General features: G+C 33.8%; 1 protein-coding gene across 12 annotated transcripts in view; it reads left to right on the top strand.

The window, feature by feature from the left end:
- Positions 1–25,186, top strand: part of FANCM (FA complementation group M) — an 87,656-nt gene that overhangs the window by 30,753 nt on the left and 31,717 nt on the right. For 5 of the 12 annotated variants that reach the window (XM_082452013.1, XM_082452012.1, XM_082452017.1 and 2 more), the window contains 12 exons: positions 1,181–1,338; positions 2,441–2,596; positions 4,334–6,251; positions 10,455–10,552; positions 10,790–10,858; positions 12,513–12,632; positions 13,368–13,524; positions 16,198–16,304; positions 17,933–18,496; positions 21,816–22,191; positions 23,793–24,084; positions 24,902–25,017. In XM_082452013.1, the coding sequence (XP_082308139.1) occupies positions 1,181–1,338; positions 2,441–2,596; positions 4,334–6,251; positions 10,455–10,552; positions 10,790–10,858; positions 12,513–12,632; positions 13,368–13,524; positions 16,198–16,304; positions 17,933–18,496; positions 21,816–22,191; positions 23,793–24,084; positions 24,902–25,017 (4,131 nt within the window). Of the gene's footprint in view, positions 1–1,180; positions 1,339–2,440; positions 2,597–4,333; positions 6,252–10,454; positions 10,553–10,789; positions 10,859–12,512; positions 12,633–13,367; positions 13,525–16,197; positions 16,305–17,932; positions 18,497–21,815; positions 22,192–23,792; positions 24,085–24,901; positions 25,171–25,186 lie in introns of those variants that run through there. The other 7 variants (XR_014261122.1, XM_082452014.1, XM_082452016.1 and 4 more) reach the window with 7 other exon arrangements.

Raw genomic sequence — 25,186 nt, 5'->3', positions numbered from 1 at the left:
GAATTCTCTTGAATTTATTTAAAAAACTAGATTAGGTTGGCATACATTTCTCTTAGTGATCATTTTATTTTTATAGATGTTAATTAACCATATGTTTAATGATTGTTTATAAAATGTTACTAGGGATGGATGGTAAAAGTCTAGAACCTGTCCTTTTTTAAAAATTGAGATAATATTAGCTCATGTTCATTTTTCTGTGCTTTTTTCTTCCGTTTTCTCTGATTTTTCAAGTGTCAGTGATTCATCTTGCCAAGATAGTGTGTATGAATGTAATCTTCTATGTATTAGTATATAATTCATTTGGGCTTAGAGGTCTGAGTTTATTTAAAGTGACTAGGAGAGTGGAATACCTTTCTACTTCAAAAGCCTTAGCGCCTCAGATTGCTAGATCTGAAAGGGACCTGAGAGATCACCTAGTTCAAACCCCTTATTTTATAAAAGCTTTCTATATAATATTTGGGACTAGCTAAGACAGAAGCTTCCTGATTCCTAATTCAGTAGTCTTTCTGATTTTTTTTTTCTGCCCTCATCTGTATTGGGACCAGAGTTATAGGTTTGTATTTTTTATCCTTTCCATGTTGGTGATTGTTTTCCTTCATAGAGATTATGGAAATAAAAAAGGGTTAATTTACTATACATTTTTTAAAAAGTATATTATTATGTCATTTTTTAAAGCAGTAGGTCTTTCCTATCCCCTTTCAACGCCCCCCCCACCGCCATTTAAGACTTTAGTCTTGGCATCTCCCCTACCCCCACACCAGTTTCAGATAACTTTTCCGATAATGTTATGCTAGAATCATGATACTAGTTTTCATCTGTGAGTTATCTGTTTCCTGCCAGGTCTTAGACAACAAAATGGAGAGAGTCCAAAAGAAACCAGGACTGACAGCCTAGCTGCCTGGTGATGTTTTGCTAATGAAGTCATTACCAAAGGTTAGCTCTAGATGGAAGGGTGCACTAGTACTTTCAAAGAGGTGAGAGAAGTTTAGGAGAGATGTAGAAGCAGGAAGTGATAACCAGAGTGTTTATATGAAGAACACTAATTTTAAGGTATAGAATCAGTGGTTTAGCAGAGACGAGTAGACATAAACAGGTAGAGCATTTGAGTTGATGTCGTATATTTTGTGTTTACCTGGCAGATTTTTTTAAACCTCTTTTCAATTATTTTTTAAACTTATAGGAATGAGGCAGAGTAATTCAAAGAATGATTGGTTCTTATCAGAAGAAGAATTTAAATTATGGAACAGACGATATAGATTAAGAGACACTGATGAAATTAAGGAAATAACATTGCCTCAAGTTCAGTTTCTATCTTTACAAAATGAGGAGAACAGACCAGTAAGTTGAACATGTTTTCAGATGCTCTTTATAGCGACTGTGCAATAGCTTTGGAAGTAAAGAGAATGAATGTTCATGATCAGAATGTCAACTTATGTAAAAATTAAGAATGTAAGCAGTGTAAAAGAGAATACTAAACTCTAACTTGGTAAAACTACTAATTTTCTTGTATTCCTTATTGTATATATATTTTTACATGACTGTAATATATTTACATAAGTTCTGACTTTTCTTATTACTTTCTGCATATGAACATGTCTGTGTAGGTGTAATTTATATGATTGTTATGTTACTCTGCAATATACCATAATTTGGCTCTTTCCCTGTCGTGTTTTAGAATTATTTTCAGTATATTACTAATATAAAATTATGCTGTCATGAGCATCTTTGTACAAACTTGTTTTCAATTTTTGTTTTGTAATTATAGTAAAACTTTAAATTGGATCTTAGACTTGTTTATTTTGTTTATTATGAGCAAATTATTGATGAACTTAATGAAAGTCAAGAGAATTGAGCAAAGGTTACATATGAACCTAGAGAACTAGAAAAACAACCTCAAGGAAGATTCCTTTGGGAAGATTTATAGGGCTAGAACTATATGGCTCTTGAGAAATTGTATTTTATTCACTAACAGGGAAAGTGAGAAATGGCAATAGGCATGAAGAATTGGGATCAGTATCACTGAGAGATTATGACTGCCTCTTTATTAGATTATAGAATATAAATCTAGGATGATAGTAATTTTGAAGCCACACATTTTCTTAAATATTGCTGTTAACATGGGACTATATAAACAGGAATATGACCAAGTAGTAACTCATATAACATTTATTTATTTGTGTATTTCATTTTTAATGACATTTATTGTTTTCTTTCTAATTTTACAAGCAATACATGTAACAGTTATTTTAAAAATGTATTTAAAATGGCATCTTTGTACTTTATAAAATTATTTTCTTTTTTCTCCTGAGATTTTAATTGAAAATACCTAAATGAATTAAAATTATTTATGGTAGGCTATCGGTATATTAAGTATTTTTTAAATCAGTGTGTGAAATCTGAGTATGTGTGTTTTTATTATGTTAAATCATCATTAATCAAGACTCAAGAACCAACCACTGGAATTCATCAACTCTCTCTCTCTGAATGGAGACTGTGGCAGGATCATCCTTTGCCTACATATCAAGTTGACCATTCAGATCGATGTCACCATTTCATAAACATTATGCAAATGATAGAAGGAATGAGACATGAAGAGGTAGGGTTCTACTGTAACTTTCTCTTGCTGGTATGACAGTGAAACTAGAATACTTAATCTTTATTCTTCTTAATTTGAAGTCTTTATTATAAGAAACAAGTATTTATTATAAATAATCATAGCTAGACTATTTTTGTTTTTCTATATAGCTTCTTGTGATCTCAGTGAGGAACTAGTTTTCTGTCTTAGGAGAAGTAGGCCTAGTTAGAAGAATGTCATCTGTGAATATTGATAGACCAGAGTAGAATTTTAATACATTTAATGATTTTTTAAAATTTTCTTTTATTTAAAATTTTTTTTTGGCCGTGCTGCATGGCTTGCAGGATCTTAATTCCCTGACCAGGGATTGAACCTGGGCCCCAGCAGTGAAAGCATCAAGTCCTAACCAATAGAGCTCCAGGGAATTCCCATTTAATGATTTATATAAACTGTTTGTAAAGCTAATTTAAGATTATTGTTAGATTGGGATCTGCATAAATGTTCTCTATCATATAGGTCATTTGGTATGTCTCTTTTATCCTGGTGGTAGTTTAGAGATTTAGTGATTTCTTGAGCAGTTTCCTGATTATTCTTCCTTGAGAGAGTCAGAATGATGAACCTATTATGAGTGTGAAATCCAAAATGCCTGGGTTAGAAGCCCAACTTTACCTCTTACTAATTGTGCATCTGTAAGTTACTTAACCTCTTTGTGCCTCAGTTTTATCTGTAAAATGGGGATAATGATAATACTTTCTTCATAAGATTGTTGTGAGGATTAAGTGGCTTAATACACCTAAAGCAATTAGAATAGAAACTGGCACATAGTAATTACTCAATAGATTGTAGCTGCTATTTTTATTAGCTGTTGTTCATGAATACATGTAAATAAAGTAATTATTTTTGGATCCCAGCAAAGCCTATGCATCAAAGTAACATTTATTTAGTGCCTTCTACATGGCATGGTTTGTTCTAGGCTCTGTGGCTACATTGATGAAGAAGTCAGATAAAATATTCTATAGGGAGCATATATCCTAGCAGGGAGACAGACATTTTCACATTAATATTTACTGTATTTATTATTCAAAAAGTGGAGAATTAATTGCTTAAGTCCCTGAATAGTAGAGGAATCCTGACTAAAGTGGCATTCATGGGCAAGAGGGAAGGATGAGTCAGGGATGGTGGGGACCGTAGTTTTAGATTTAGAGGTAAGTAAGACTTGGAAATTCACTAGAAGAGTTCTTGGGAAATTTATTAAAAACAGTATATTCTAGCTTACAGCCTAGAAGACATACAGGTACCATTATTTCAGATGTTTTAAAAGCTGTTCTTAGTTTACCTTCATTAAGAGAGTAAATTTAACATACATATGCGTGTTTTTCATTTATATATATTAATTTCTTAAATATCTATTTTTAGGAAATTAGAATAATTGTTCAATTAAATGTCAGAAGTGAAAAAACAGTGTTTATAATCGTATTCTATGTATTAATTTGTACTTTCTACAAATAGTTATCATGGGTCTCTCATGTACTGGGTACTGGGAATACAAAAATATTAACTGATAAAAGATAATTTATGATAATTTTGCAGTAGTGTCATTTCTATTTTGGTTGACTTGGAATAAATTTTTAAGGTATAAAAAATCATTTGAATAATGTAGTATTGTTTAGAAAATATTTTAGCAGAGTAAAACTCATCTTTAGAATTGTTTTTTTTTGTTTTGTTTTCCTGTGACTTTTTCATTTTCCTTCTTTATAGGGAGAATGCAGCTATGAATTGGAAATTAAATCTTATTTACAAATGGAAGATGTTAGCCCAACATCTAGTGCTCCCAGGAATGAATATAATCCTTTTGCCAGTGGCACCTTTACTAGTAACAAGAAATCTTCATTTACAAAGAATATAAATCGAGGCAAATCACTCTCAATGACGGAATCTGATGAAGAATGTGCTGAAAATTTTAAACAAATTCGTATCAAACCAACTGAAATTGCTTCTCTAAAAAAAAAACCTTCCAAAGAACTGAAAAAAGATCAACCTAAAAAAGAAAATAAGGAGGTTGTTATGGGGCCTTTAGATACTGATGGCAGTTCTAGTGCTGAAAATATTTTTCAGGTAGACCTACTAAATGATAAAAGGGTATCAGATACAGATGAAGTTGCTGCCACATGTGCTATCAGTGAAAATGTAGGTAATCAGTCATGTGGATTATTAGCAGATTGTCAGTTTACAAATAAATCTACTAGTTCATTTACTGGAAATTTTTTAGATTCTGGTTATAACAGTTTCAGTGATGAGAAATCTCTTTCTTATAGCTTACTTTTTCCATTTGAGGATGAGCTTTATATAGCTAGAACAGATGACAAATTTTATAATTGTCATTCATTAACAAAAGAGGTGCTAGCTAATGTAGAGATATTTTTATCTCATTCTCCTCCGCCTCTTAGTGCACTCGCAAATTTGGAATATGAAATTTCTAAGGGTTCTGCACTTGAGAACTTGCTGTTTCTACCCTACACAGAGTGTTTACAAAATGACAAATCCACCTGTTTGATGTCACATTCAACTATAAATTCTCAACAGAATTTAGAATTGAGTTCACTTAAAGTTAATACTCATCCTTCTGAAAAAAGTTGCCTTTATGGTACAACTAATGATAAGATTTCTGCTGAACCAAGCTTCTGTTACTATGATAAAGTACATAAAGATATTAAAAATGAACATTTAGTATCCAACCATCATATTCAAATAAACACTGGCCCTCCAAAGTATTTTGTTGAAGAAAAGAATCATGATGTTGATAACAGTGGCCTCCAAATATTGCATACTGATCAGGATGAGAGTTTGCTGTTATTTGAGGATGTTAATACAGAGTGTAATAACGTGAACCTTCCTCCCTTGAACAGTAAATGCAAATCTTTATGTCTGTCAGACAAAACTGCTGTAAGTGAAATGGCACTGGGCTCTCAGTTCTTAATTTCTGATGAACTTTTGTTAGGCAATAATTCTGAACCCCAAGATCAAATTATCGGTGATACGAATAGTTGGAAATCTTATGAAGATTTGAGAGGTGTACATGAGGAAAAACTGAAGAATGATGAATATGGTTTTGACTGCTCTAAGGATTTATTTTCTGTTACCTTTGATTTAGGATTTTGTTGTCCAGATACTGATGATGAAATACTAGAACATGCATCAGATACAAATAAGAATAAAATTTTAGATGATCTATCTGGAGGGTGTTCAGACATTAAGGAGATAAATGATGCAAATTATGTTTCAAATCAAGCAGTAATATCAAGAGACCATGTTGATAGTTCTACGAGTGTAACCATTACTAACCCATCAAGTGAAGATAAGCGGAGTCCAACTTTTGCATGTTTTCCAATGAATGCAACAAAAAATAAAGAATTTATGTCTCCTGGTTATTCTCAATTTTCATTGCCAGTAGGAGAGAAAGTTATGAGTACACCATTTTCTCAGTCAAACACGCCAAACTCATTTTCTAAGAAGAGAATAGAAGTGGCTAGGAAGTCAGATTCTAATAAGGGAAAAATAAATCTACAAAGTTTCAAAGAAACATTGAATTCAACTTTTGATGATTCGGGACTTTCTATAGAAAAGGCTAAAAGCAGGGAACAAATCAATCTGCATCAATCCTGCTGTTCTGCTAAAGGTAAGATTCCATCTTTATAAAATACAAATCTTTCTAGAATGATTACTTTGGATCATATTCCATAATTTTTCAAAATGTAGTTTCTCAGTATATGGTGTATTGAATTAGGTAATCGATGTACTATATATTTCTGAAGTTGATGCTTACTGATACAGTATTTATTTTATCTGCATATACTTATGGCATGCATGCCATAGGAAAGGTATTATGCTAGACACTGTGAAATGTAGAAGTGTAAGATTTGGCTCTAGCCCTTTATTGTAAAACACAAACAACTGTGTGACATATACATTTGAAAAGATACCAGTAAAACATGGAAATAACTACCAAGTGAATAATAAGATGGCAGACATTTAGGAGGTTCAGAAGATGAAAACATTTTGAACTGGATTAGATTGGAGATGTTGACTTTAAAGGTAGGTTTTCATTTTGGCTCCTCAGGAATATTCATGATTTGGATATGTTGAAAATAATCAGGAGGGAATTTGGATGTTATAAAATGGTGAAAACAAAGGGGAAGAAGGAAAGTGTAAGATTTTGGTGGGGTAGTATAAAGTAGAGGATTTATATAGCAAAATTTAGAAATAAGACTGTATTTGGAAGATTGAGATAAGACCATAGCAGATCTATAGGAATCTTTGGATTTCTGTGATCTAATTCTACAGAAAACCCAGAAAATAGATGTTTAGTATTAAAATGATTTAAATATCCTTTAGATCCTGTTATAGAACCCAACTCTAGTTTGTGTATAGATTATTATAGCAGGCCATTTATGAATTTTATTCTTTATGGCTGAGGAAAAAGAATAGTTGTAGGGTAAAATGAGAATTTCCTTTGTAAATCTTTTTCTTATCTGTTCTCATTAGCATCAAGGGCATGATTCATGAATGTTTTATTTAAGATAAAAACTTATTTAAAATAAGTTCTGGAAATACAGTTGATTTTTAAAAACTGACTATTCTGCATAGTTCTGGAGGTACTCTGACATGTGTATTTTTACTAAGTGTGTTGCCTGTGATCCTTTAGTATTTGCTTTAACACCTTTATATTAAGTCTTTGTTAATTGGTGAGATGATTTTTCTTTGTGTCATATTTGCATTAAAACTTTTTTTCTAGCATTGTACTTAACTACTAACCATGAGCAATATAATTCTGAATACATATACATTAAGGAACAATTTATTAGGGAATATTTACTTAGTATTTATTATTCCACTTAACTGAAATAGAAGACTTAGGATAATTTGCCATGTTATATATGTATACAATAATAGTTGATTAAAACACCACTAAAGCAGTTAAAAGGAAAGCCTCCTGGAATGATTTGCTTATTGTAGCTGAGCCCTGCATTTAACTGTGGCTTCCATAGAAGATAATGAAAAAAGGAAAATGAGTTGGATTATATAGTGATCATCTACAAAAAGGATTTATTCGAGTTTATCTGTCTGGGTAGATGTTTTATTAGTATAGAGTGTGAGGAGAAATTTACTCTGTGAGTTTGTATTAGTTTTTTATTGCTGTGTAAAAAATTACTCCCCTTAAATTAGTGGCTTAAAATAACATCTCACAGTTTCTGTAGTTTAGGAGTTTGAGAGTTGCTTAACTGGGTGGTTCTGGCTTTCTCTTAGGGTTATAGTCAAGATTTCACTTGGGGTTGCAGTCATCTGAAGACTTGACTGGGCATGTAGAATCTGCTTCCAAGATGGCTTATTTGAAAGTGGGGGAGGGTGATGGGAGGCACACAGGAATCTCTGGTCCATAGCAATTCTAAAATCTAGCAGAGCTGAGATTGGAAGTTTCTTGATTAGTACTCAAAGTCTGGTAATAATTCTCCATGGTTCTTGTCTTTGTCCTCTGGATGCTCGGTTCAATTTCATAACAGGTAGCACCTGTGGAGTTTTCTCAGCCTGCTTCCTTTTAGTGAAAATTTGGGGATCCAAAGGCCTCTTTTCATTTTGTACTGTCTCTGCCCCTTTTAATTGTAGCTGGCTGTGTTTCTTCACATATAATTCTCATAAATCTTTGTGGCTCTCTTGTGAATCTTATTTGAGGTTCATTCCATTAGACACTAGCTATGCCCACAAATCTTTTGGAGGTAAGTCCTTCTCTACCTTTGGCTTCTCCTAAGATGTCTAGAGATAGTTCCTTAATCTTCTTAGAAGGCCTGTTGTTTGAGAGGAAATGTAAGAGACATCTTTAAAATGTTTAGAGGCCCTTTTATCTGACTGAATGGTACTCTAAGGTACCACCTTTGATCTTTCTGAGGTCTTAAAGCATTTACAGTTACACCTTCAGCACCATTTGCACAATAGCTTCTTAGCAGTCTTCTAGATTAGATCTTTGCCTGGAACATTTCTTAATTTAATATTGTTTGCCAGCTGGAGAAGCTGTTAATCTTCAAAACCAGCAAGTCTCAACTGTTTCCTCTTTAACAGTACTTTCTTTAGTTGCTCTCTCTCCTTTCACATTTTATTTAAACAGGAAGAAGCATAGGTAATACCTTAAACATTTTGTCTGGAAATCTCCTTACTTAGATCACCTCATTCATTAGGTATATTTTCATTTTGGGGTTTTTTTTTTTGGCCACGAGGCATGTGGGATCTTAGCTCCCAGACCAGAGATTGAACCCGAACCCCCTGCATTGGAAGGCGAAGTCTTAACCACTGGACCGCCAGGGAAGTCCCATTAGGTACATTTTCTAGTTTCTGTGTTACCACAATGTTGCTAAACTTTTTGGCACTACATTAAGGATCCTCTTTCCTATAATTTCTAATAAGGTTTTTCTTACTTCTTTCTAAGCCCTCACCCATGGCCTCCTAAATGGCCGTTAATCTTCCTACAAACAATTCCTTTGAGGCTCTTCAAGCTTTCACTAAAACTTTCCTCAAAAATCCTTTCAGCTTCTGCCCACTCTCTAGTTCTAAATTTATGTCCACAGTTTCAGGTTTTGGTATGGTAATTCCCTATTTCCAGGTACCAAAATCTGTGTTATTTATCTCTTGCTGCATAACAGATTCCCTCCACAACTTAATGACTTAAAACAGCATATATTATTTCACCGTTCCTTTGGACAGCATATATTATTTCACCGTTCCTTTGGACAGCATATATTATTTCACCGTTTCTTTGGACTCTTTAGCTGAGAGTTCTGACTACGGATATTTTATGAGGTTGCAGTCAAGACGTTGGCCAGGGCTACAGTTATCTGAAGGCTTGAATAAGCTTGGGGGATCACATTGCCATTGGTTGAGAGGCCTCAGTTTCTTGCCGTGTTTGCCTCTCCATTGGGTTACTTCCTCTACTCTCATTATATAGCATTTGGCTTCCTCCAGAGTGAATGAGGCCAGAAAGAGAGCAAGGATGAGACCTCTTATGACCTAGACTCTGAAGTAACACACCTTCACTTCCATTATATTCTTCTGTTAGAAGCAAGTGACCAAGTGTGGCCCACCCTCAAGGGTAGAAGAATTATGATCCAACTCTTGAAAGGCAGGCATATCAGAGGATTTATGAACATATCTTAAAACAGCCACAGGGCTTTTATACAAGGTTTCATAAAAACACATAAAAGGTGTCTTCTGTCAAAATTTTATGAAAGTACAGAAATAGAACTTTCTTTAAGTACCCGAAAACGTGAAGGATTTGATTTCACATGAGTGTTTTGTTTTTTAACATTCTTTCTACCCTCGAATGTCTTGTTCCAATTACAACATTTGGGTGACTACCAATTTTTATTTTACACTTACTCACAAACACATATGTATATGTACACATATGTACATATATACATTAAAAAAAATCTTTTCATATATTGTTTTGTAGCCTTCAACTAGAAAGAGAATAAGACACAAAGGGCAGAAAGACTATAGTAGGTTTTAGAGATGAATTCTAGAACCAATAAGACTAATAAAATTGTATTTTGCACTCTTCTGGACTTTTTTCAGTTAATTTGTAAAACTGAACCTGAGTTAAATATATGTTTATTACCAAGAGTTATCATGTCTTAATTTCTACACTGGCATTGTTTTTATTTTTCTGTTTTTTCCCATGCTGATTTTTGGGCCAAATTTCTAAAAAACTATCTTGTTTGAGAGTGAATAAATGTTGAGATTGCCAGAAACAATTCTTATTGGACCCATCAATAAAATAGTTGTGGTTGGATAAACTTAAATCTGTTGACCAGATTCATTATTTTTTAATAAGTTATAGATGAACAGTTAACAAGCAGTGAAAGTGAAGATGATGAGATTTTCCGAAGAAAAAGTAAAAAGACAAAAGGAAATGTTTTGGAGTCCCCTGAGGTGAGTCATTCAATAATCACAATAACATGATCACATAGTTTTTTGTTCCTCTTATTTTTTTTTTTTTGGCCACACCGCATAGCATGCGGGATCTTAGTTCCCCAACCAGGTATCGAACCCACACCCCCGGCCTTGGAAGCATGGAGTCTTAACCACTGGACCGCCAGGAAAGTCCTTTTGTTCCCCTTAAAACTGTTTTTTTTTTAACTTTTTACTTTATTTATCTACTTTATCTAGAATCAGAAAAATAGCGAAGTTGATTCTCCACTTCATGCTGTCAAAAAGCGCAGGGTTCCTCCAAACAGAGTAAGTAAATAACAAATAATGTATAGTAATTCCTTTTGAAATAAATATTACAAGAGAAATATGTGTATAGATGACCATAGGTATGTTTGATCTTATGGGTATATGTTTAACAGAAAAATAGATAGTAAATCCTATGTGACTGGAATTTCTATTTTAATTTTAAACTCCTTCAAAAAACTATTCCTATTTTTGTCAGTACACTCCAGCAATTCAGATTAAATACCTACTTTGTGTCTACTGTATAAGATGTTGGGGATACTGTAAAGATTATTTCCTCGTACTGTTAAGTCTGCAATCTAGTAGGAAGGATAGATAAGTAAGTGGATAATTTCCATATAATTTTTTAAGTTAAGTGATAAGAAAAGATAAACCCTTAACCTAGACCTTGGGAGTTCTGGCAAGCTTCTTGAAGATAACACCTTACTTAAATCTTAAAGCATCTGTGGCAGTTAGGGAAGAGAAGGGAGAACGGAAGGCATTCCCAACAGCTTAAAGAAGGACACAAAGTGGGGAAACAGCATCTCTTGTTGTTGGATTGTAAAGACAAAAAGTACCAGGAAGTAAAATTGGAGAAAAATCTGGGTGAGTTTTTGGAAGGCCTTATTCTTTCACTTGCTTACTGAATGGGCTTGAAAGAAGGAAAAGAAGGAGTCCACGATGACTCTCTGGTTTTGGCTTGGGCTAGTTGGCAGATGTGTCACATCTTTAGAGAAAACAAGAAAGAGTGGTAAGTTCAGTGTTGAACATGTTTGAAGTTCATGTGGGATAGTAAAGTGACAGTGTCTGGCAGGCATTGACAACTATGAGAATGTGAAATCTGGGTCGGGGGACAGGTCTTAAGGCTAATAGTATTCATTTGTCATCAGTTTATATCTGATAGCTAAATTTTGAGATTAGGAAGTCTTGTGTGTTTTAATTCTCTAATACAAACTAGTATAATTTGTGCAAAATTAATTGAAAATGCAATCAGTCCATATTAACTTTGTATACTCATATAAAACTTCATTAGAAAAATTGCTTTAACTTGCTACTTGAACTAGAATGTCTGATTGACTTACTAGAAGTGAATTAAAATATTAATAATGCTGATGCTCAATCTACTTTAACCTAAAATTATTCCTGTTAATTGAAATTATTTTGATAAATTTCTCTTGATTCTTTTGATTGGTTTTATATTATACTGTAAGAGATATTATAGTAGGTTTCATAGTCAAAATTTGTTGTTATATTGGTTTCTTAGTTTGAAAGGACTCATGTGTGTTTGGACTGATTTTGATAGTTGTATTTACAGACTTAATTTTTTGTGTGTGAAGCCCTTCAGGGCCTTCTAAAGGAAAGTGTTAAACTAAAAACACAAGTTTTCATCAGATACATTCAATTTCATACAAAATTGAATGAATACTATACTAGTATTACTTATATTACCTAATTTATTATTTTAGTACTTAGAATTACCTAACTTTTAAATTCTTAAGTATTGTGTATTTATAACATGGCTCTGAGTTGTAAGAGCATTTTATTTTTCTAACAAGAAAATGTTAGGTCAACTATTTAAAAAGGAAAAATGAAAACAGAAGCAATAACCCTTGAGAAACACATTAAGATACAACACTCCAAATATATTTTCTCATGCAAGAATTTTATTGAATTTTAGTTAGATTTATCATCTAGTGATGAGAGTGAGAATTTTAGCAAACGACATCCACAATCAGCAGACTTCAAGGATCATAATAAAAGACGCATCAAAGTCCAAAAGAGACTGAGTCACCTAAAGGTAAACTTTTTTCAGTTTCTTATTTTTATATAAATATACTATGTATTTTTTTTTATTAGTAAAGAACAGTAGATTTTACACAGAAGTAGATTTTTCTCTATCATTTCTTATAGGAAAAAAATCCCAAAATTGAAAAATATTTTGACATGAATTTTACTTTTTGTATTGGAATTAAAATCTTAAGTTGTGGTATTTTAATTTCCCTTTGTGTTTTGAAACTACCTTGCAGTGTTGTGTTATTTTGAATGACTAAATGAAGAAACTTTAGTGTATTGAGGATTTAATATTCAAATTGAAGAAAATATAGAGATAGAAATCTGAGTTTTAGAATATTTGCTTTTGTAATAATTATATTGTTTTTCTTATCTCTATCCAATATTCACATTCTTGGAAAAGGATTCTCAGCACCTTTTTGTCTGATCAGTCTTTCTGTGGTACTGTATTTTTCCTGGCAAAAATTAATTAGCTGAAAGACTCAGGAGACTTTATGCTTATTAAGAAACATTCAGCAAGCTGACATGTTGACTTGTACTTTATTTTATTCATAACAGAATTAAAAGAAGAAATTTTAAATAGGTATACTACTTTATTATTTCTTCTTGCAGTTTTCTATTTTTATTATTTTTGATCTTAAAAGCACTGGCAAGAAATCCATTTTCCAGAACTGTTTCCAATTATTTGAAGAAATAAAATGATTTTCTTAAAGACATCTTCCTTTTTTCTCATTTATCTTAGCTTGTAGCTAGGAAGTTTTTAGATGATGAAGCAGAACTTTCCCAAGAAGATGCAGAATGTGTTTCATCAGATGAAAATTATGAGTCAGAAAATGAACAAGATTCCTCGTTACTTGACTTTTTAAATGATGAGACTCAACTGTCACAGGCTATAAATGGTAAGTGATATAATGATGCTTCTTTTTCTTTTAATTTTCAATGCTTTTAATGTGGTTATACTTAAATATTCTAGTCGGTTTCCAAAGAACTTTGACTTTAAAGGGAATTAAATTTGTCGTGTGTAAAATACTTGGTCATTTTCATTCAAATTCTGTTAATATTTGCTTTATGTGAGAGTTGATTGTTTATAGGCTTCTGCTAATTTGATTATGTCTCTCCAGAATGACCTAGTTGGCTCAGTGTCAGATGTTCATTTAAACAAGTATTTAGTGCCTACTATGTGCCCAGTACTATGTAAGGTTCTTGAGAAAGCTGCATCTGTGAGCAAAATGGACAAAACCCCCTGCCCTTATGAAGCTTACATTTGAATGGAAGAAGACAAGCGATATACATAATAACTAAATTATTTAGTATAAGATGAAAACTTTACAGAAAAACAAAAAGAGTTGAGTAAGATGAAGATTTGGAGTGGCAGCAGTTAGGGGTATTAACAGACAAGCTGCAAATTTAAGTAAGGTAATTAGGGGTAGCCCTCATTGAGAAGGTGACATTTAATCAAAGACTAGAAGGAGATGAGGAATCCAACAGTGTGACACAAAGCTAAATTTAAAACCAGCTGAGACACAAAGCTAAATTTATTAAATTTGCTGAGACACAAAGCTAAATTTATTAAATTTGCTAAGGGAAGGGAGATCTGCTTTTCGAAAACAGTTTCCCCAAACAATGCTTGAGCAGGTCTTCTATACAATATATTAAGAGCAGATGATTCAGATTGACTTTAATAGAAATGGGAAAGATTGTGGTGGGCTCTTCTGTATTCGTATCTTTCACAAATCTTGCCATTATTCTGCTCCTGCAGTGCCTGATATGATTTGAAACAGCAAAGTTTCCCAAGGTCCGTGACTTTAAAGAAAAAAGGCTTTAAATACAAAGTTCTCTGTACTATGTCGCTGATACTGATATGATTTGCAGAATAAGGTTTCTTTTGCAGGTCTGTAGTATTGTATAATCTGGTGGGAGAATGTTGTTGCAAAGATGACAACCAGTGTGAAGGCCCTGAAGCAGGAGTGTGCCTGGCTTGTTCAAGGGAACAGCATTGTGACTGGAATTGAATGAGTGAGAAGGGGAGTAGTAGGAAGTGAGATCAGAGAGTAATGAATGAGCAGCCAGCTCATATTATTTCAGTAGTATCGCTCTAGCTTCTGTGTTGAGAACAGCCTATTTGGGAGCAAAGGTGGAAAAAGAGACCATTTAGGAGGCCATCGCAGGAATCTAATCAAGGTATGTTAGTGGCTCCTACCAAGGTGGTGGCAGTGAGAGGGTGAGAAAGATTGGATTCTGGCTACGTACAGCTGACAGGATTTTCTGATGGATTAGAGAGAAAAAGAGGGAGTCAGTGGGCTTGAGCAGCAGGAAGGACTTTAGTTGCTGCAATTGGGAAGGTTGAAGGTGGAGCAGTTGGGATGGAGAGTAGGGAGATCTGAAACTCCATTTAGAAACAGTACGTTTGAAACGTAGGATTCCAAAGTTTTTTTTTTTTTAAGAAAATCTCAAAATCCACATTATCTTTTTTTTTTTTAAGCCTCATTTCTTAGGTACTCTTTGCTATATAACTTTAAAAAATGATAGGCCTATGAATCTCACATGAATTATGATTTCTGGAAAAAGCCAGATTCAAAAGGTTACATACTATATACTTTGATTTATATGACATTCTGGAAAAGGTAAAACTATAGCAACAGCAAATAGAATAGTGGTTGCCATAACTATGCATTTGTCAAGACTCAGAACTATACCCTAAAGAGGATGAATTTTATTGTATATGCATTATACCAAAAAAAAACTATAAAACAAACGAAAAAAAATCTCTGAAAGCTCCTTGTTTGAGTCCTTTTGAACAGTAAACTGGAAATAAAGATCTCACTAAATTTTGTAGGGATTTATCATGAGTAAGAAGTGGGTAGTTAAGTCAGGAGAATATCTAATAGTTGAAGCTAGCTATGGAATGGAGATAAGGGAAATATTATTCAAAGAAAAGCTTATACATCTTGTCCCAAGCATGATAGTCATTAAATTAGCAATGTTATCCCTCAAAATAACCTGTTAATTTAATCACTCTAAAAATATGTAAGGGGAAATGAGAGACAAAAATAAAGTTGCTTTCTGATTACAACCTTAAAAAAAAAGATAGGCATAAATAAAAACCTGTGTTTCCTAGTTTTTGCTTGACTGAAAATTATGAAACATACTGTTGGCTGTGGCTTTTGATGTTTTTAAGTATAGGGGTTTTTGCCTGGATATTTTATGTTTTAGTTTTATAGGATGCTTTCTATAAATCAGATACAGTTCTAAGGTCTTTGTGTACATTTATTTTTCATGAAAAGGCACTCTCCTAATCTTCGTTATCAGAGGAGAGAGATAGCTAAGGCAGAGAGCTTAAATAAATTGTCCATGATCACCCAGCTAGATGGTCTGTCAAAGGCAAAACTCCTAACTTTGCATTTTTGAATAATTGTTTTTAGACATGTTTCAATATCTATTAAATATCTTCTGTATAAAATAATTCCACAAATTTTGAATCATGTGAATTTGGGATAGGTCAAAGTTAAATACTTTGTTAGTTTTCATTTAAATAATTTTGCTATTTGAAATTTTTTTTTATCTCTACACAGATACTGAAATGAGAGCTATTTACATGAAATCTGTGCGAAGTCCACTGATGAACAATCAGTACAAAATGGTCCATAAGAAACATAACAACGTAAACATTTTCTCACAGGTATGAACTATAGAAATATAGTGGAGAATTTCCTGGTGGTGGTGTTGAAATATATTCCTGTTAGTGAAGCCTTCATTTTGTTTCTAAAATTGGACCATCAGAACTATTTGCAATAATTTCTGCCCTGAGTAAGGAAGGTGGGCTAAATGAATTCTCAAAATCCCTTTTAGTCCTAATTTGATCAAATTATCCTTTTGTTAACTTGAGCTAATTAGAATATACTCTTAAATTGTTTCCCAATTAGGAGAATACTTAAAGGAAGTGAATAGAACTTTATCATCTACTAGTTAAAATTTTAATTCTTCTATGTTGTCATCTTTCTCTTGAAAATTAATTTTTTCATAAAAATGGTATATCCTAAAAATTATAGATTATTTTTCATTTATGGATAACAATTTCATATTAGCCTTATTTATTTATAAATTGCCATATTCACCTTGGAAATATGGTCATTCTTATCTCTGTACTTTCATTGTGTTTATTATATAGCATTTATCACATTGTTTATAAATTACTGTTTATTTTTCTGGCTACTTGCACTAGACTGTAAATTTCTAGAGGGTAAATCATTCTTTTTTTATTCCCAAACTCCCTATTTTCTTCCATAAAGAATATAATCAGAAAGAAGATGTGGTATATATATAAAATGGAATATTACTCAGCCATAGAAAAGAATGAAATTTTGCCATTTGTGACAACATGGATGGACCTAGAGGGCATTACGCTAAGTGAAAGAAGTCAGACAGAGAAAGACAAATACTGTATGATTTCACTTATATGTGGAATCTGAAAAACAAATGAACCAACATAAAAAAGAAACAATCATAGACACAGAGAACAAACAGGTGGTTGCCAGTGGGGAGTTGGGGGAGGAGAGAAATAGGTGAGGGAGATTAAGAGGTACAAATTTCTAGTTGCAAGATAAATGTCATAGGTATAAAATGTACAGTGTGGGGAATACAGTCAATAATTATGTAATATCTTTGTACAGATTGTAACTAGACTTATCCTGGTGATCATTTTGAAATGTATGTTATGTAACAGGAACTAACATTGTATTGTAGGTTAATTATACTTCAAAAAAAACCAAACTCACTTGTACAAAAAGAGGCCAAATTTATGGTTACCAGAGGCAGGGGAGTGGTGTAGGGGGAAGGAGAATTGGATGAAGGTAGTCAAAATGTACAAACTTCCAGTTATAAGATAAATAAGTACTTGGGATGTAATGTACAACATGATAAACATAATTAACACTGCTGTAGGTTAAATATGAAAATTGTCAAGAGAGTAAATCCTAAGAGCTCTCACCACAAGGAAGAAATTTTTTTTCTATTGCTTTAATTTTGTATCTGTATGAGATGATGGATGTTCACGAAACTTATTTCATGACGTAATAAGTCAAATCATCATGCTGTACACCTTAGACTTATACAGCGTTGTATGTCAATTATATCTCAATAAAACTGGAAGAAAAAAAAGAATATGCTCAATATATGTTAGTGAGCAAGTGACTGACTTAATAAAGTAAGTGAAATAAATATTCAGAAAGATATGAACTTAAAAGAATATGTTAGAACATGCTGATTTTATGAAATTTATAATATTCTTATTTTGTATTTGTATTGTAGATTCCTGAGCAAGATGAAACCTATTTAGAAGACAGTTTTTGTGTTGATGAAGAGGAGTCTTGCAAAAGCCAATCAAGTGAAGAAGTCTGTGTTGATTTTAACTTAATAACTGAAGATTGCTTTGCAAGTAGGAGCAAAAAATATAAAACCCGACGTGCAGTAAAGCTAAAACAAATGAAGATGAGACAAAACTGTGCATCTTCAAAAAAAAAATTATTCAGAATTATTTTACCAGATGATTCAAGTGAGGAGGAAAACGATGTAAATGATAAACAGGAATCCAGCACTGTGATTAATCCAAGTGCAGTTACCAAGAGTGAACAACAAAGCCACTGTTTGAATTTAGTGCCTTCTGGGTCTTCATTGCAGTCCAGGGACCACTCTAATCCAGTTGTTAATCAGTCGCCAAACCAGAGACAACAGACACCACTTAATTTAAAGGTTACAGTTTCTGATGTCTCAGACTTCAAACCTCAGAGCCGTACTAAAATTGAATCTACCTCATCATCATTCACTACTGTTGATTCACAGAAAGACTGTAGAAAATTTCCAATTCAGTTGAAGGTATGAATCAGATTAGAGTAAAAAAGCCTTCGAATGTTTACCGAAAGGTTTTTTTTGTTTTGTTTTCCTTTCTTTTGTGTTAAATAACTAGGTCAAAGAAAAATTAGCAAGTGATAAAATTCTTCAGACAAGAAACCAGCACACTAAATTTTATAGCTGATTTGTAGGATGCTTATTTTTAAAATGTGTTAATAGTTTTCTGTAAGGCAACCTGCTAATTTTATAAAAAGGTTATAGGAAATGGGCTTCCTACAAGGTAAAATTAACAGAAATGAAAGCTCAGAACTAGTTTCCCCAGATTAACTTTTCTTTCCCCCTCTGAAGGCTTCTGGTATGTAACTCTCATCTACTTATTGGGGAGAGGAGTTTACGGGTACCACCTGATTTCCTTCCTTTGAATTTCTTTCCTTCCGGAATGGTTACTATTGCTGAAGTAATCCCTAAAATCATTTTCGGTTTTTAAGAGTTCATAGTTGCAGTACTTTTGCTAAAATAGGGGTTAAAGTCATAGTAATAGGAATCCCTAGACCTAGACTTAGATTTCTCTTTTATTCCAGGTGTTTCAGCCCATTCCACCTTAGCAACATGCTCCAGTGTCCACACAATGGCCCTCAAATTGCTATTTCTAGTTGTAAATTATCTCCAGGCTTTTTTTGCACAAAGTTATTTCTGGAAGGCATAATTAGATAAAATTGACTAGATTAAGTCTTATAAATAGATTGGAGAACAGCAAAGTACTTAATTTCCCTAAGCCTCGGTATTCTCAGCTGTATTAGAAAGATAGTAATCCCAAGGGTCAGGGTAGGTAATACTTGCACAGTACTTTCAAAACCAGTAAGCACTCTCTACATTTCTACTTTGCCATGCTGTAACTAAAAAAAATAGATATAGGCTAGTAATATTTTGAGGACTGTGAAAAAGGATAAATAGAGTTTTAACAGAAATGTGTTTTAACTTTTCTTCTACTATCTAATACTATACATATAGTATGATTCTTCTTCAAATTAGGAGGGGAAGGAATTTGCGATAAATTTGAGAAGACAGAAAATAGACTAAATATCCTGTCAAAAACTGTTAGATACTAAAAATGTTAATATTTATTTTGTCATGTGTATTGCAGACAGTATTCCTTGTTTGTCATTTGCCTTTGTTTTGTTTAATAGTGGGTTTTGCCACAGGAAAATTTAACTTTTTTATACATTTCCAATTTTTTTCTTTATAGTTTCTGACATCAGTGTCATGTTTAAAAAGGCCATTTTGTACTCCAAGATAACTAAGTATTTCCAATATTTTCTTTTGGTTCTTTAGTGTTCATTTCTTCCTTCATTACATTTATTCCTTTTCTTAAAAAATTGAATATTACATATATTTTAAAGACTATTCTGAGTGATTAGGACTTCCTCTTTAGCTTAGAATACAGAAAGCTGGAAAGAGCATTGCTCCCATCCTTGTAACAACAGCAAAAAAAGCCAGATAATCTACAAAATCATGTTTATTTGGATCTGAGGTTGCAGGACAGCCAATTAGCCTGATATCTAAGGAGACAAGTGCCTCCAAGGAGAGACTTGCTGATTTGGGACAGTCACTGGGCACTGTATAATCTGGTAAGAAGAATTCAGCTAAAACATTAATGAATTGCAAAAGGCAACGGGATAGCATGAGCGTTTAGAACCCCTGGGAGTTGCAGAGAGAAGGGTAATTCACAACCACTTGTGGGCTCTTTTCTACAGAGTCATCAGGTGTTCACAAGAAAGATTGAGAATCAGAGAAAACCTTCTTCCCAGTGCCGGCCTTGGGGAAGTGACCAGAAGCTGCTGTGGAAAAGGCACCAAACCCCATCTAGTTCCTTCTCCCCTATTTCCCCTATGGAACAAAAAGCATTAAACTACTGGGGGAAGAACAGCAAACCCTACAGGCTTCAGGGCTTAGGTGAAGACCCTTTGCAGATGGAGGAAAGGAATAAGAGAGAAATGCTCTACATCTGAGAAAGGGGCAGGAAAACATCTTGGGCCTACAGCATTAGAGATCTCTAACCATTTGGGGCAGGGAGTGGGGGAGGATCATTGAGAAGTTCCCATCTCTTAGATCCAGGGACACAAGTCCTGCCCAAGACAGGCTGAACCAGGACAATAGAAACCCCCCTCCCCCCGCCTGTCCCCACACTCCTAGCACTCCCTCCAACCAGGCTAGCAAGCAGTAAGTGAGAAATAAAAGCAATCTACTGCTGAGAGAGGGACAAGAGTATGGGGGAGAAAAACTCTCTGAGACACAGGTTTACAAAGAAAACTTAAAACTAAGAGAATATTTAGAAACTGGCAAACAAGCCCAGACCTCAGCTCAATTTGAAAGGACTTTCTGATGTTTTGTCATGGGTCCAAAGCTATTTCTGTACTTTGGTAGAGCTCATATTTACCTCAGTCACTACTCTCCTACACAAGATGTTTGGCTTTCAACCAAAGGTTACAAGATACATAGAAGGAAGAAAAAAACACATTCTCAAGAGCCAGACTCAGATATGACCCAGACATTGGAACTATCAGACAGGGAATTTAGAATAACCATGATTAACATGTTAAAGGCTCTAGTGGAAAAGTCAAACAAACATGCATGAACAGAAAGGGAATATCATCCAAGAAATGGAATATATAAAGAATAAAGTGGAAATGCTAGAAATGGAAAACATGGTAAAAAAGATGAAGAATGTCTGCAATAGGCCCATCAGTAGACTCAATGCAGCCGTGGAAAGAACCAACAAACTTAAAGCTAGGTCAATAAAATTACCCAATCAGAAATATAAAGAAAGAGTGAAAAAACAGAATGGAGCATCCAAGAGCTGTGGGACTGTATGCAGTATTCTAAGATACACGTAATTGGAATTAAGGAGAAAAGAGAGCAAGTAGAAGATATAGTTGAACAAGCAATGGCTGAGGATTTTCCAAAATTAATCAACATTGGCATACAAGTATCTGAGTCTCTGGTTTCAATTATTATGGGTATGTTACCTAGGTGGAATTCCTGGGCCATATGGTAACTCTTTAACTTTGAGAACTCTCCCCACAGTGGCCTCACCATTTTTCATGCCCACCAGCAATGCATATTCCAGTTTTTTCACATTCTCATCAACACATTTTCCTTTTTAAAAAATTCTAGCCATCCTACGAGGTGTTAAGTGGTAGCTTGGTCCTTCATCTACATAGTCACTTTGCTGATGTTGAAGGAAGAAAAAAAAGTATCAATAAGAAAAATCAGCCTAGGTGTTAGAAGTTTATGGTGCTAACATATATATAACTGATCGTGATTGATGTTTTCTGCTTTTCAGGATACTAGTGCTCTGGAGGATTCTGGCACTTCAGTGGCATACTGTTCCAACTCACGACCACAGTTGGCTGGCACACATGCTTCTCGTAGACTTCCACAGGAAGGCCAAAGAACTTGTATTCTTGTAGATAGTCGTGAAATCACTTCTGGTTCAGAAGTAATTTCTTCCCTAAGAGCAGTTCATGGCTTACAGGTAGAGGTTTGTCCTCTTAATGGTTGTGATTATATTGTGAGTAACCGCATGGTGGTGGAAAGGAGGTCTCAATCTGAGATGTTAAATAGTATCAATAAGAACAAGCTCATTGACCAGATCCAGTACCTACAGAGCATGTTTGAAAGAATATGTGTGATTGTGGAAAAGGACAGAGAAAAAACAGGTTTGTATTTTTAAATGGTTTTGTTTATAAGGCTGTAAAGGACCCTATTATTTGGTTCATTATCCTGTCAGGATGTGGGAAGCTCTTAAAATTTAAATAACTGACTCATGAATGTCATTTCATATTTATATAATGCCATAATGTTTTTCATTAGTCATTGTGTTTAAATGCAGCTTGTGAGAATCGAAGGGTGAGAAATTGAAGGCAAGTGAACCAATCATAAGTCTTTTTCTGGGAGCCCCAGAAAGGGTGAGGGGCCCTAAATAAGGCAGCAGTGGGGGAAAGGAGGAATCAGGAGGTAAGTGAAATCAGGAGGTAGCAGGAGTAAGTGGGAGCAATCAAGAATTACTATTGAGCTGACCAATCTCTTGATTACTGGGCAGTTAGGTAGTGGTGCTGTTCATTGAAATTATGCATATCAGAGAAACAGCAGATTTGAGGGACAAAGAGGTGTTTAATTTTGAATATGTTGGGTTCTCAATGGGTCACTAAAATGGATGCTTAGGATGTATTAAAAAATGCAGGCTTGGAGCTTCAGTTAGGGCATTTTTATGGGTAATGTTTAATTGTACGGGGAGCCCCTGAGAATAGTGAAAAGATCATAGGATATGGGATCAGAAGATGCACTGAGTTCTGGTGTCTCTATAGCTATGTGACATTGCATTGACAAATCACTCCCTCTGAGGAGTTAATAATATACTTTTCCAACTCATCCCGGGGTGTTATGAGGATTAAGTGAAATCATGCAGCTGAAAGCCACTATGGAAGAATTCAAGGATTATTGTCATTATATAAAAGAAAATAATGTAGTTTACATAAAACACTGGTTCAATTTGAGCAACGTACCTTTTCATCACCACTGTCACTACTGAACCATGTGACCTTGGATAAGTCATTCCGTCTTTCAGTAACCCAAATTTTTTTTTCTTTTTTAGTTTGACAAGTGAGGGCTTTAGATTAAGTGATCTTTTGGGTCTTTCTAGTGTTAAAATTCTATAATTTACTCTTTACTAACATATCCTTTATAAAGGAAATAGATTTGGAATAAAAAGGAAAGTAATGTGGCAAAAGTTATGGAAAAACATCTTTTTTTGGCTTAAGGAAGAATGCCAAAAAAAGGATGTAGGTAGAACATGGAAAGAAAATGAATGGGAAAAGTAGGGAAGTAAATTAATAGGCAGGAGTTAAAGTTTTTATAATGGATATTCAGGGTATTGAGTTATTCTTGGAATAAATAAGATAATTTTATATCAGTTAGAAGTAATACTTAATGAACCCTTCGGCAATGCTACCATTATGAATTTTAGAGATAAGTAATATGGTCTTGGCCTTTAGGAATGAATTATCTAGGAATATAAACTCTCCCCTGCCTATTCACCTTCTTCTGTAGATTCCAATTTAAGACACTCATAAAGACAGTTCTCCTTATTTTCTATTTGGGAATCACTTTAAATTTTTAGCAGTAGGGTTTCTCATTAGCATAATGTGGCACTAGTTTGCTTAATGATGTAGATCTTGGGATTTTAATAATATATAGTATTAATGGTCCTACTTACTGTAACTTACTAAGGTTTGCATTTTCCTAAATGTAAAATATTTAGGAGACACATCCAGGATGTTTAGGAGAACAAAGAGCTATGACAGCCTGCTGACTACCTTAACTGGTGCTGGAATCCGAATTCTTTTCAGTTCCTGCCAAGAAGAAACTGCAGATTTGCTAAAGGAATTGTCTTTAGTGGAAGAAAGAAAGAATGTTGGTATTCATGTTTCAACAGTGGTGAACAGTAATAAATGTGAGGCACTTCAATTTTATCTAAGTATTCCCAATATAAGTTATATAACTGCACTGAATATGTGTCACCAGTTTTCATCTGTGAAAAAGATGACAAATAGGTATGTGTTATAATATTTATTTATTTATTTGGTTGTGCAGGGTCTTAGTTGTGGCGGGGGGCTCCTTAGTTGCAGCACGTGGGCTCCTTAGTTGTGGTATGCAAACTCTTAGTTGTGGCATGCATGTGGGATCTAGTTCCCTGACCAGGGATCGAACCCGGGCCCCCTGCATTGGGAGCACGGAGTTCTGTTCACTGCACCACCACGGAAGTCCCTGATTTAATATTTTTAAATGGTTACTTTAAAATCATCCTTAAAGGTATTTCATAGGAATTTTAATATTTTTCAAAATAAAGAGGTATAGTGCCTGTTAGATTCTTTCATTCAGTAAAGACTTTGCTTGTCAACATGTATCAGTCACTGCATTAAGCTGAGGACATTAATGGAAGGAAAAAAAAACGTAGGCATTGTCTTTGAGTAGCTTAGAGCCCTGTGGGGAGGGAGACAGACAGCACTTAATTTGATCTTGCAGTCTCACATTTCTGGGCTGGTTAGTCCTGTAACTAGAAAAATATTCAAGATGAAAATTTTAGTAGGCTTTAATGATTATATTGCTTGAAAATCAAACGAAGGCTTTAGAAAATAGGTTAAACTAAAGGCTCAATTAAGATGTTGAAATTATTATTATAAATGATTTTAAATATAGGGAATAGGCTTTTGTTTTATTTAAACTAATGCTAAGACATAATCAACTGAATGTAGAAAACTTGGGAAAAAATGATTTTCTTAAAGGATTTCATGTTTGGTATTCTTTAAGCAAGAATATTGAATTTTATAAGTCAGAAGTTTTAGTATAATGTTTTTGTTTATTTTTCAGCTCACCTCGGGAAATCTCCATGTATGCACAAGTAACTCATCAAAAAGCTGAGGAGATCTATAGATATATTCACTATATATTTGACATGCAAATGTTGCCAAATGATCTTAACCAAGGTAGTTTTAAATCTGATGCATGATCAGACTGTTCAGGGTGGGTTATCAAAGAACCCTCACAATACTAAGTGCACTTCAATAATCATTGCTGTGGTTTGTGATTATCAGTTTAAAATATATAAATAAGAGAATATTTCCATATCTATTATTTTACACTGTGTACATTTTT

This window comes from Balaenoptera physalus (genome assembly GCF_965194825.1).
Source record: "Balaenoptera physalus genome assembly, chromosome: 2".
NCBI lineage: Eukaryota > Metazoa > Chordata > Mammalia > Artiodactyla > Balaenopteridae > Balaenoptera > Balaenoptera physalus.
Note: the sequence above shows the minus strand (reverse complement) of the source record. Positions and strands in the feature narration are given on the sequence as shown.